The 12814-nt window shown below is 46.3% G+C and overlaps 2 protein-coding genes and 1 long non-coding RNA gene across 3 annotated transcripts; 2 read left to right on the top strand and 1 right to left on the bottom strand.

Moving 5' to 3' along the window:
- Positions 1–404: 404 nt before the first annotated feature.
- On the top strand, positions 405–1741 carry LOC120648726 (peroxidase 57-like). Its single transcript, XM_039925409.1, has 2 exons — positions 405–687; positions 798–1741. Exons 1-2 carry the CDS (start codon positions 457–459, stop codon positions 1557–1559), a joined length of 993 nt encoding a protein of 330 aa, XP_039781343.1. The 5' UTR covers positions 405–456; the 3' UTR covers positions 1560–1741.
- Positions 1742–4294: 2553 nt separating this feature from the next.
- LOC120651618 (10 kDa chaperonin 1, chloroplastic-like) lies at positions 4295–11327 on the bottom strand. Its single transcript, XM_039929185.1, has 6 exons — positions 11028–11327; positions 10868–10918; positions 5607–5672; positions 5476–5523; positions 4631–4660; positions 4295–4550 (listed from the first exon to the last, which is right to left on the bottom strand). Exons 1-6 carry the CDS (start codon positions 11169–11171, stop codon positions 4482–4484), a joined length of 408 nt encoding a protein of 135 aa, XP_039785119.1. The 5' UTR covers positions 11172–11327; the 3' UTR covers positions 4295–4481.
- Positions 8230–10500, top strand: LOC120651619. The gene is made up of 2 exons (XR_005666259.1): positions 8230–8842; positions 8985–10500. It is a non-coding gene; the product is annotated as an uncharacterized LOC120651619 (long non-coding RNA).
- Positions 11328–12814: the final 1487 nt, after the last annotated feature.

Consider the following 12814-nt stretch of genomic DNA (forward strand, 5'->3'; position numbering starts at 1 on the left):
CTGCATGCTAAGCAATGGTAGCTGCTGAGTGGATTGGTGTAAACCCACTAACGCACAACCATTCTTGCTAAATTAGAGTCTTGAATTCTTTGGCTAGTCGACCAATTAATAGAACAAAAAGAATGCCCATATACTGTACTGTCCTTCATTATTCCCTCACGAATATATCCCCCCTTCCTTTCTGTCACAGCTAGCATTGCAAGCTAGCAAATCCTTTCCACTCTTGAAAATTAAAATACAAGGAAAAAAAACAGACTGCGAGCCTACGTGATCTCCATGACCACGGTATGGACGACTGAGCTTGATTATTGCGATGACATCTCCCCCCGATCACCTATAAATACGCTTAGCATGCGCCATTTGCATCTCACCGCGCTGATTTGAGGAACTAAGAGATCTAGCATTAGCTAGTAGCCTAGGGCCAGTGTTAGCAAGCCAAGCTTTATCTGAATTGCTATGGCGGCCTCAGCAGCGCGCATGAGTGCGCCGGCGCTAATGGTGGCTTTGGCCGTGCTGGCCTTCGTCGCCGGCGGCAGCGCGCAGCTGCAGTACGGGTTCTACAAGGGCAAGTGCAACGCCAGCGACGTGGAGGCGGTGGTGCAGGGCATCGTCAAGGCCCGCTTCGCCCGCGAGGCCCCCATCGTCGCCTACCTCCTCCGTCTTCAATTCCACGAGTGCGCCGTCAATGTACGATCGAACCCCCAGCTAAGCAATCAAGCTACTCCGTGCATTAACATGGATCGCCGACTGTTACGAAGGGGTCGTGGATTAACATGGCAAAGAGATTGTAATTGCAGGGGTGCGACGGCGGCCTGCTGATCGACGGCCCCGGCTCGGAGAAGACGGCGGCGCCGAACCTGAGCGTCAAGGGCTACGACCTCATCGCGGCCATCAAGGCGGAGCTGGAGAAGAGGTGCCCCGGCGTGGTCTCGTGCTCCGACATCGAGATCCTCGCCACCAGGGACGCGGTGGCGCTAGCCGGCGGGCCGGCGTACGCGGTGCGCACGGGGCGCCGGGACCGCCGCCAGTCCCGGGCCTCCGACGTCAACCTTCCGGCGCCGGAGTACACGGCGGCGCAGGCCGTCGCGTACTACGCCAGGCTGGGGATGACCGCGTACGAGACGGTGGTGCTGCTGGGCGCGCACACCGTGGGCGCCACGCGCTGCAGCGCCATCAAGAACAGCCGGCTCTACCGGTACGGCGGCAAGCCCGGCGCGACGGACCCGAGCATGGACCCGGGCACCGCGTCGGTGTACAAGAAGTGGGTGTGCCCGAATGTGACGTCGTCGGACGGGAACACCGTGTTCCTGGACGACCAGTGGAGCGCCCTCAAGGTGGACAACAACTACTACAAGAACCTGCAGCTCCGCCGCGGTGTCCTCTCCGTTGACCAGAACCTCTACAGAGACGGCTCCACACGTTGGATCGTCGACCAGCTCGCCAACAATGCTGGCCTCTTCCAGGCGCAGTTCGCCAAGGTTCTCGCAAAGCTCAGCGAGGTCAACGTGCTCACCGGCACGCAGGGGGAGATCCGCAAGGTCTGCAGCAAATTTAATTGACCGTCGGATCATCCGGTTCTCCTTACCCATTTGTTTGTTTAACTTCCCTCTTGGTTTGATGAACTGAAATGTTGTCGTCTTCTGATTACATTTTTGTTTTATTCAAGTTGCTTTATTTCGATATGATGTTCAATTCATTTCATTTGAATTCTAAGATTTTTGTAATAAGTAGTAATAACCTATCTTACATTTCTAATGGATGAATGTATCATCATGAGAATTTGATGAAATGTTGCCTCCTCATTATTCAAAGGTTTTATACATAACATAGGAAAATTTTGAATTACACTCTCGAACTATCGCAAAAGTTTAATTTTCAACATTCAAATACAAAACCGAATAACATAGATCATCCAACTATTAAAACATGACAAATTTGGTCATTGGGGTGGTTTCCAAGATGGTTTTATATTTTAAAAAAATTAAAAAATCTAATTTCATTTAAAAAATCAAAATTAATTCATTTTAAATCGAAAAAAATATGAAACTAGTCCCAAAATTTTTCTAAAACCAATAGACATAACTGCAAGCAACCAAATATTATGAAAATAAAAAAATTATATCTCAATAACTGAAAAGTATCATACTAATAGATAGGTTATATTTTTAGAAAAAAATTTATACATATTTCATTTTTTTATTTAAAATGAATCTTTTAGTTTAAATTGGAATATTTTATATTCTCATAAAATGGAAAAACACCTTCAAAACCACATGAAGGACCAATTTTGCTCAGTTTCAACAGTTGGATGGTCTTTGTTATCCGGTTTTGTAGTTAAAGATTGAAAATCAGACTTTTGTAGTAGTTCAAGGGTATAAACCAGATTTTTCCCTTATACATAATATGTAACAACATACGTGATGGGTGAATATATATATATATATATATATATATATATATATATATATATATATATATATATATATGATCGTGCTCTGTAAAGGAGAAAACAAAGCGAACTAAGCTTGGTAAAAGGTCTTAAAATTTAACCTAGATAATCTAAGGTCAGGCTCTAATCTTATATAATTTTAAGTTAAAAATATATAAGAGCCAAGTTAGATTGTGAAGAGATCACTAGGGCCATGATCCGTTACCACCGCTGCGTAGCTCAGCTGGTAAGGTTCCTTATCGTGAAACTTGTCTATCCATGTTTAAGTTCCAAACTCGGCATGAGTGCTCGCATTTTTCTAGATTTAATCGGCGTTATTCTTCAGTGGTAGATGACGTGACTGTCACCAACAAGGCGTCTGTGGTGATTTCATCAATCTCGAGGATTTGCTGCCTCAGTTGCTCGGAGGTGCTCATAGGAATAGGGTTGCGTGCGTGTATTCATAGGGATGAGTGCCGGATCAGTCGCTCGGAGGTGCTCATAGGGTAGGGTTGCGTGCGTGTATTCATAGGGGTGAGTGTATGTGTGTATTCATAGGAGTGAGTGATTGTGCGTGTATATGAGCTCTGTGCTGTATTTTGAAGAGAGAGAGAACAATGTCTGTACTGTATTTTGGGGAGAGAGAGAGCGCGCGCGCGCGCAAAGGCGTGCCTGATCACTAATGGCCGAGCATGGTTGGGACCAAGGTGTTGTAGCAATTGAGACAGACGACCGTTCAGTCATCTGGGGCTTCTTCCGTGTTTAGACGAAGAGCGGCAGTTTAGAACAATTGGCTGTAGAAACTGAAGGTAGCAACTTGATCACAGCAGGCAGAAGCTACAATATATACATTTGCCTTCTTCCATTTCTTGCCCAAATTGTAGGTATGAACCAGCAGTCAATAATAATCTATACTCCCTTTGTTCAATGCAAAATACAAGTCATTTGAGTTTTATCCTAAGTCAAAAAAATTTAACTTTGAGCAAGTTTACTGCAAAAACACACCATCATCTTTGACATGAAATTAGTTTTGTTAAATGTTTGGGTAGTGCATATATTTGATATTATAGATGTTAAACTGGGTCGAAATTAAGGAAGTTTGACTTAGAAAAAAACGCTAGTAACAGAAGAGAGTAGCAATTAGCTAGGAAGATAGCTTTCTTCTGCTCGTGCAGCCAGCCGGTCACCGTGGCCGTGAAGCACTAGTGTGGCCAGCCGGCAGCAAGGCACAGTCACGGGCGTTGAGGCAAACGGGGCCAACGGCAAGTTAGCAACGCGAACGGGGACGCGGCACAGCGGCGGCACTGCCGCCCCAGCCCGGCGAGAGCTGACTTAGACCCCGGGGATTAGTGAGTCGGACGCTTAAGAAGATACTACTGTACGTAGAGAGGGGTAAAGAGCCGTTAAAGTGCTAAAACTACCCACCTCTGCTCACAGCCCTCGTATGAGGATCCTTAGGTCTTAGTTTCCTAAATTTGCACAAAAAATTTGATTTCCATATAATACGGTGGATCAAGTTGAGCCGTGAAATGACTACTAAGACGACTAGGGTGGCCATAACCCATTATTACCCTCTGTACGAGAACTTGGTCAACCATGGTTTGGGGATAGACCTGCGCTTTTCCAAACAAAATGGTGCTCGATTATTGGTAAACAAACTCTAGCTGAGCAATGCGGAGGGTCAAGAAACGTCTACAAAGGACAAAAAAAAAGTAACTTCGAACATGTCGAACACATATCTCTAGTAAAATAGGCGACGTTTCTTGAAGTGTGTTCAGAAGCACAAGCACCAGCTGAGCAATGAAAGCACTCCAAGTTCCGTTGACATAGCTTATATAAAATCTGAACAGTTAATGGGGGGCGTACTGTAAAGGAAAGAAGCGTAATTTCATTACTGCTTATGGCGGTCAAAATTCACTGGTAACTAACACTCATCAGTTTGTGGAATTCATGAACATTCAAATGGCATACAACAAAGTTGGGACAAAGGTCAAGCCCGTTCACTTGGAGGCTTGGTGCACTGTCGCCCAAGTCTGAAATTTTAGGGTAAAATTCATTCAACAACAGCTAACAGATCCGATTCCCGGCAGAAACAGTGCTTCTCATCGGTACCTAGGTCCACCTGCAGATATCCAAAATCAGAACATGTAGGACTAAGAACAAGCCCACGAAATATTTTCAGGTAAGCAGGAATCAGTTTACCTCATAAGCATTGATATCTGAAAATAGAACCTGAAAAATCGCAAACAGAACCAGGTTAGTGTGTTCTGTGAGATAGACATCTTACTTGGGTAAAAGACTAAAAGTAACATATAAGGAAGGATTGCGCCAACTGTAAGAACTGATACAAGAAACAATGTACTCTATCCCTAGCACTAAAGCAGGAGTGCAAAATAGACCAGGAGAGGAAAGCAAAATAAAGCAGAACTGATACAAGAAACAATGTACTATATCCGTATCACTAAAGTAGGAGGGCAAAGTAGACCAGGTGAGGAAAGCAAAATAAAGCATGTGTGTTTTCAGATTTTGCAGCGCATCATGCATATATAAGGAGATTGCAGCTGCAGGTTAATTCTATTGACAAATTTAACAAATCTTCGATCTTGTTGAGCGATCAGTAGTGGCCTCTGTTATCTTTTGGTCTCTATAAAGGGTGAATGAAACATCTCGGCAGACCAGTATATAACAGAAGATTGAATGTCTACAAATGAAGAGTGCAAAATACATTTGTCTTCACAGTTACAGGTCAAACCATCAGAATAAATAACCTTCACTGAAGATATTACTCATTAATTTATTCAACAAAATTTATTATTCTTTCATTTACAGGATAACAGTACAGCTCATACGTCCAAGATTTTCATCAAGTTCCTTCATCGTAAAGATTATAGAAGACAAGAAACCAGAATATGTGCATCATGTAATAGAACATTCTGTAGTATAAACACACATCACATACAAGAAAAAACAATGCTTCTTGCCAGCAAAAGTGAGTGTATGTGCAAGTGTGCATGCATCAATAGGTTATGTTACAAAATGCTGCTTACCTTCTTTCCAGCCTCAACTTCACTAACATCAGAACCGACCGATAGAATCTAACATGAATAATACAATATTGTTAGACTGTAGCCTGCTGAAGTTAAGAATCACAGAAACCGATAGTGACTTGAGATCTCACCTCACCCATCAGATACCTCTCAAACTTAACAGCAGACTTAGGTAGCAATACACCTCCAGCAGATTTCTGCAAGTATAAAAAAATTTAGTTGGAACAGCTAATTATATGGATGTATCAACTTATAATAACTTCAGCAAAGACATTTGTATCCAGTATCATAGTTCCACAGGATTAAACAATCATTCTGCTATAGACAAGTAAAAATGCAACGGTTGCTTCTAATAACTTCTAAAATAAAGGGGCCATCCTAGACAGCACATAACATGTCAATGTAACCATACTTAGGAATAGGAAATGCAAAAAAAAAAAAAAACTGTTGGATTCACAACAGCTGAACATAACTATGCAGTATTGTAAAATCTCTATACAGTGCACAAAACAGAACACTGCAATTACAGTGAAAATGCATGCGTCTCAGCTTCAGTGAACCAATAAAACAGCTTAGCACATAAACATGACATTTCCCTGAGAAACCAAGTGACAGGTGGTCCTTCCAAAGCCAAAGTAAACTAATTTGGATTAATTTGGAATTTTGTTTAGCCACCTTAGTACTTAACCCCATGTGTTTGATCAAGTTTAAAATTGAATTAACTGAAACGTAGCAGTTGAAAAGTGGAGCAAGTATAAAACTTTGTTATAACTACCAACAGCAAAATGGGTGTCCCTAAAGCCTACATCAGTATACCAAACTTTTTACAACATCAGAAAAACTTAAATGTAACCATCCTAAGTGTAACAGCCCAAAATCTCACACAAATAAAAATTGTTTGAATTCAAAATTCATTTTCAAAAAATATTTGAGTTAAAAAAAACTATTTTTAAAACCTATTGCAAAATTTATCTTTTGTGCTCAACTCCTTTTGTCATCTAATCTCCATCTTTTGCCTAATTTCATCCAATTATTTTCTCCCCTTTAAACCCATCGATGCAGCTAATTTTCTTTGCTTCTCTAATCCATTTGCTCTCTCCCTTCGTGTTGTACGCTTGCACAGGCAAGCTGCACACATGCACAAAGCCATCCTTAGCAGCACGACAGTGCTCCATCAGGTGCTGCAGCGACCGCGCCACGTCCACTGCAAGGTAGCCAAGCCATGCCCCCTGGCTGTGCTCGTCCTTGCTCCGCTCCCACACGATGCACGCGGAGTACGCCGCCGTCCTCGTGTCCCTGCTCACCGTCCCCGCGGCACTGCCCGTGACCGTCCACGTCTCCCTCCTGCTCTACCTCTCCATCGGTGGATAGAAATATCGGAACAAGCAAACAATAACAGCAGCAAACTCTCTCTCTCTTTCTCTCTCCGTCGGTGGACAAAGGCCACAAGGCAGCAGCAGCACAGCACACATGCATGCACACACATTTAACACTCTTCTCTCTCACTCATTGCACGCTCACGCACACACTGACACACAGCACAAGCACGCCTCCTCTCTTGCCTGTTCTCTCTGCTCGGTGAGCAAGCAACCAAAGCTAGCGTCGCTGCTTCTACTCCCTACTAGCAATCGCTAGCAGCCAGGCAGCAGCTCCCAGTTTTCTCCTCAACAGAAGCTGGCCGCAGCAGCCCAAGCTTTCTTTTCCTCGCTTACTCCTCTCACCAAGCAAGCAACTAGCACCTGCCAGTAACAGTCCAAGCTGAGTAGAGCACAGTAGCTCCAGTTCCATCGCCACCACGGGAAGCTCGTATCGGGAGCACCACCAACGCGATGACCGGAAGCTGCAACGCCGCTGTGCCAACCACGTCGACGACCACAAGCATAAGGAAGCCGAGCCGGAGATCGACGCCGACGCCGAGTTGCCGACGGCTACGACGAGCTGACCGGGACCACGAGCCTTCGTCACGCCGGCCACTCCTACACCGTCGACCCACGGTGAGCGCCCTAGTGCTGCCGGCATGAGCTACGGCCACCGATGACCCCCTCCGTAGAGCCTAGGATCTCTGTCCCGTGTTCTTGTGCATGGCCTCGGCCATGCCATCGCCCGCGTACGCGCATCCCTGAGCCCAGCCCGCCGCAAGGCCAGACTTTCCTTTGGCCTTGGCGCGTCGAGCCGACCCACCTCGCCCCACTGTCGTGGCGCCGCCGCCGCTGTGCCATGGCCCTGCTACGGGGTGGAGGCCACGCACTCGAACCAACCTGCCCGGCCGAGCACACCACCACACCTGAACACAGCCGCCGGCCTTCACGGACTGGGATGCTGGAGCCTGCACATGTGCCATGGCAAAGCCACGGGCTCGCGCACGCGAGCACCCCGACGCCAAGTCCCGGCCTTGACCCTTGTCCTTTGCCTTCTCCTGCACCGAGCCGAACCACGCCGATGCCAAATAGCAGCATCGACGTCGCCACCCACTTCGGAGGCAAGCTGGACTACGAGCAAGGAGGGGAAGACGACGCTGTCCACAACTTCACCTTCCCGGCCATCCTCGACATCTGCGCCAGGCCACACCTCTCTCCATCCTTGTATGAATAGAGCCCAGCCCAAATGCACTACTCACGTCCACACACAGATAGACCACGTAGCACCTAATGTTTATGAGCACGTCACGCACTTAATCAATGATGATTTCCATTTTCAGAATTTATTAACAGCTAATCTTCCAAACTCAATATCTCACACATATGAACTCCGATTCCACGATTTCTTTTTCCACAAATCATCTAAAATCGTGCTCTATCAAATAGTGACCTTGTTTTTGTCTGCTGACTACTTTGGCTACCACCTTGCACATGGCACGCTTTCATTCGGTGTAACGGATGTCGAGCCGTTCATCGGATGAAACATTGCCATCTCGTCGCCACGTGCCAACATCCGGCTCCAGGGTACCCCTCGCGGTGCCGTTCCTTTTCGCTGAACGAGCGACAAGCGTGAACCGCACTCACGCACGTCCCGACACTCTGGCCCCACAATGAGACAGCACATCACTATCCGGCAGTTTTCGGCGCCGCTCCGCGCTGCGACACTACGATGCTTTGCCACCCGCGCCGGCTTTGCCGTCTCGTCGCATGTGTGTCGGCAACGCCGCTCCTCGCTACAGCGTTGTCTCTGTTCTCGCACCAGTACCCCGTCACGCCGCTGTCGACCACTGCCTCCTCTTGGTCTATAAAAGGCGCATTCGCGTAGCTCCTCCATCACTCCCAATTCATTTCTGACCAACCCGGCTATCTTTCCAACCCGAGCTCACTCGCCCTATCTTTTCCGCCATTGCTCATCGCTTACTCATCCTGACGAGCTCATCGTACTCTTGGTAAGCATTGTGTGCTATCTGGCCCGATTCTTCTTCCTAAAGTTATCTAAAATCAAGTTTTAACTATCTTTGTTAATTTTATAGTTTTTGAAGTTCGGTTTATATTTATGGATGCTTTGTTTGTTTGATTTGTGCCGCGTAGTAGTCGCCGAGAGATCACGAACAACGACAAGAAGAAGCCTGGAGTCCGGTGCCGCGAGATAGGAAGTTCGTAGCACAAGCAGGAGCCCGGAGTACGTACCGCAAGCACGAGGACTAGTACCGCGAGCCGGAAATCGAAACGCGTACCGCGAGTTGATCTACCAGTTTGTTAAGCGAAGGCAAGTCCAACCTTTTCCCTTTTGATCATATTTATCCCAGTTTTTAAACACAACCCGTAGAAGCCTATTTAAAAGTGCATTCAATTGGTATATGAAACCTTGAAATATTTTACTGCTTGATGTAGTTAAATACCCAATTGAAAGGCCATACCTTGCTATTGTTTAAATCCTGATTATTCCTTGACAACCTAAGATTTATCACTAAACATGATTAGCTCTGTTTAGATGGATGCCTTGATAAATAATACTAGCATGCTTAGAATTTATTTATGCAATATTACTCATTGTTATTTATCAAATGCAATTATTTACAAATGAGAAAAATGGGATGGTTGTTTTAAAAGGTGAGTTAAATTTATAAAGTATAATGAATATTATGATGATGGTGGTGGTGATTACCCAGAGATGGGGCGGAATAGGGTCCATGCGTAGGACTACTGGAGATTTGACTCGAGCCTGTGTGGTTCGGTCTTGTAGTTGTCCGCCTTGTCTCGATTAAGGACCGGTAATTGGCAAGATTCTAGTCAAGTATTACAGTGCAACCATACGACTAAATGGGCACTGGCCTTAGCTTATTAAGTCAGTCGGCCCGAGAGGATGCTACCGCCCAAGTGCTCAAGGAGCTCGTCGGTGTTGGGGTAGCTAACCCGGTCAGATGTATGGAGGCGAGGCGCTCCTACAGTCTATCGTGTAGCATATTTTGGGTCCGGCCGATGTAACGGCTTTGTCATGTTAGCTTGCCGACACATCTAAGGAATTGTGTATATGCGCGCTAGCTACGCGCTGGCATCAAAGCAAAACATGTCGTATGGGTAAAGTATACAACCTCTGCAGAGTGTAAAACTATTCGAATAGCTGTGCTCACGGTCAAGAGCGCTTGAACTAGACAACCGGTTTTAGAGCTTTTAAAATCTTTTTGATAAAATGGGAGTTGGGTCTGATTTTGGAAATGTCCGGCAAGAGTGTCGTGGGCTACTGCGGACAGAGTGTCCGGTAGCATTAAAATTTGGACTCACTTCTTTTTATATATACTCACAAATACGATTATATTACTCTTTTGCTAAAACGCCTTTACAAACTTAACCTTGCATGGGTAAAAATCTGCTTTTTGCAAAATAAATCTCAGCCAATTCCTTGTACTCCATTATGCATGAACTTTTATCCCCCTCCGTAGGGCGGGGTTGGACTTGCTGAGTACTTTTATACTCACCCTTGCCTGCGTTTACAGATCGCCAGAGAAGTCTATCCGTAGTCGTCGCGTCCGCACCCGACTTGCCTGTGGCGTGGGACATCACGATGCTGAGTTGCGATGCTGAGTGCTTCATCAATGTTGTTTTAGCTTTAGCACTAGCTATCTTTTTTTCTATTCTTTTATTTTGGATTGAAATTCATAAACCGCTGCCATACAAAAGGTAATGATCCATTCTGCCGAAATGTGTGTACCAGCCTCCTGGGACTGGAATTGTACCACATGTGACTCCTGTGTAAGCGGGGGTCGCGACACTAAGGTTTCTAAAACATCAATCCATAGTACACGGTGTTCACTTGCAAACTAGAATCACCGCACTTAAGGATTCTTCAAACATCTACGAACGTTTGAAGTAGGAGCAACGCACTGACAACTACCATAGTACCACGCAAGCAATATATACTAGCAAAAATTAGCATTGGAAAATTTCATGACTAGTTGATGTAGAGGAGAGACCTCAGGGATCTGCTGGAGACGGACGAGCACCCGGTCGGACTGCGGCGCCACCTGACGAACAAACCAACACAAGAGTCAGACCTCAGAACCCTACCCAAAACCCTTGATTGCTTGGAGATTCAAAACCAGAGCGCATCATCTCTGCACCGAGCCCATCTACCTTGGCAGGGTCGTACTTGAGCGCGGCAACGCGCAGCCCGGCCCGGCGGGTGGGGGCGGCGCTCAGCGGCCGGCGGCTGCAATTGCTGCCGGCGACGAGGAAGGGCGAGGCGGCGGCGGCGGCGGCGAGGAGGGAGGGCGCCATTGGAGAGCGGAGGCTAGGGGGAGGGGACGCGGGAGCTTCTAGGACGACGAGGGGGTTGGTTTCGTTCCGGCCTTCGGCAATCGCCGGGGGTTGGTGCGTCCCGTGTTCCTTATCTTCTTGCCTTGTTCGGGAGGATGGAATGGGATGGCTTTCTTCTCGATGCTTCCGTGGTGTCTTATTGGGCCCTTATATTTGCTGGGCCTGTGATTTTGGTTAGAGAGTAGAGCTTCCATTTAATTTGGCCCGTTACACAAGTTACTATTCCCTCTGTTCCAAATTATAAGACATTCCAACGATCTTGGAGAGTCAAAAAAAATTTATGTTTGACTAAATTTATATAATAGAATAATAACATTTATTATATAAATTAAGTATCATTGGATTTTTTATTAGTTATATTTTCACAGTACATCAATTTGATATCATAAATCTTTATATTTCTCTCTATAATCTTGATCAAACTTGATATTATTTTGTCTCTCCAAAATTCTTGGAATGTTTTATAGTTTGGAACGGAGTGAGTACTGGGGATGGCAGCAAAACTCTCGTCTGCTTTTTACAAAGCATATTCTGCATGTTTGGGAGGGCTCCAGCTCTCCATATGAAGAGTGGAGCCGGAGCTGGAGCCGGCAGAGTTGAGTTTTATGGCTCCGCCTGTTACACCTTCTTGCAGGAAAAGTGATTCCTACTGCTTTCACAGTCTCTAGACGGAGCCACCCCCACCTTCCAAAACATTTAGTAGGGCTCTAGCCGGAGCTACCGAGGGAACCGGAGCTAGAGCCTTCCCAAACAGATGGATAAACTTGCTTTCAGAACATTTCTCGTTGACAATGATGCTGGACAAGGTCAATTGTAAAAACTATGCGTCGCCTGGTTAGTCTTAGATGATATATAAACGACTAATCAATTAAATAGTGGGTCATTTTAGTGGCTGCCTGTAATGTAAAGTTATCGACCACCAGAAAAAGCTACATGCGTAGCTAGACCGCTGGACACGCTCGCTGTACACACACATGCAGCCGCTGCTGGTCTCCCGGGCACGTACCGCCCGGGCCGCGGCCGGTCCTACGCATTGATGCGCCGCTCGGCTGGCTCTACTGCGCGCGCTACAGGCGGCTTCCCAGCCAGAATTGGGCTAGTGGGCTGGGAGGACCAAGAGACTGCTTGCTTGCGTGGCCCACGCCGGCCCTACTCCGCGCGCTCGTATAGTAGGAGTATACTGTTAAGGAATAATGATGCTGGCATGCATGCTGCTAACATTCAATCCAGATCTGGTACGCGTACGTACCGCGCCGCTCTGTACGGTGCATGGTGTATAGCCACGCATCCAGCATCACACTGCTTGCTGCTGCACCGTAAGTTCGTACCAACTATTATTAGCACAGAAGAGATAGACTGGCGTCCCTGTCACGATCGAATTATCAGCACGTGAGTTTCGATCGATCGAGTCCTAGCTAAGCTAGCATGCATACACGGTCATCGATCAGTTTTCCTTGGTTTTCTACCGACGACACGATCATAATAAAAAAAGAATCCGTCACTAATTAACCACCGTAGTAATAATAAACTAAACTAGCCGCGTTAGGTTGGGGATCAGTAGCGATACATATATACTACTAGCTATAGGTTGCGTACGTGCCAAA

The sequence above is a fragment of the Panicum virgatum genome, chromosome 9K, assembly GCF_016808335.1.
Source record: "Panicum virgatum strain AP13 chromosome 9K, P.virgatum_v5, whole genome shotgun sequence".
Taxonomy (NCBI): domain Eukaryota; kingdom Viridiplantae; phylum Streptophyta; class Magnoliopsida; order Poales; family Poaceae; genus Panicum; species Panicum virgatum.

Coding starts and splice junctions, on each gene's coding strand:
- LOC120648726 (XM_039925409.1), top strand. CDS start 457: ATGGCGGCCTCAGCAGCGCGCATGAGTGCGCCGGCGCTAATGGTGGCT. Junction 688..797: donor TCCACGAGTGCGCCGTCAAT/GTACGATCGAAC, acceptor TTGTAATTGCAG/GGGTGCGACGGCGGCCTGCT.
- LOC120651618 (XM_039929185.1), bottom strand. CDS start 11,171: ATGGCGCCCTCCCTCCTCGCCGCCGCCGCCGCCGCCTCGCCCTTCCTC. Junction 5,524..5,606: donor AGAGGTATCTGATGGGTGAG/GTGAGATCTCAA, acceptor TATTCATGTTAG/ATTCTATCGGTCGGTTCTGA. Junction 4,661..5,475: donor AAGTTGAGGCTGGAAAGAAG/GTAAGCAGCATT, acceptor GCGATTTTTCAG/GTTCTATTTTCAGATATCAA.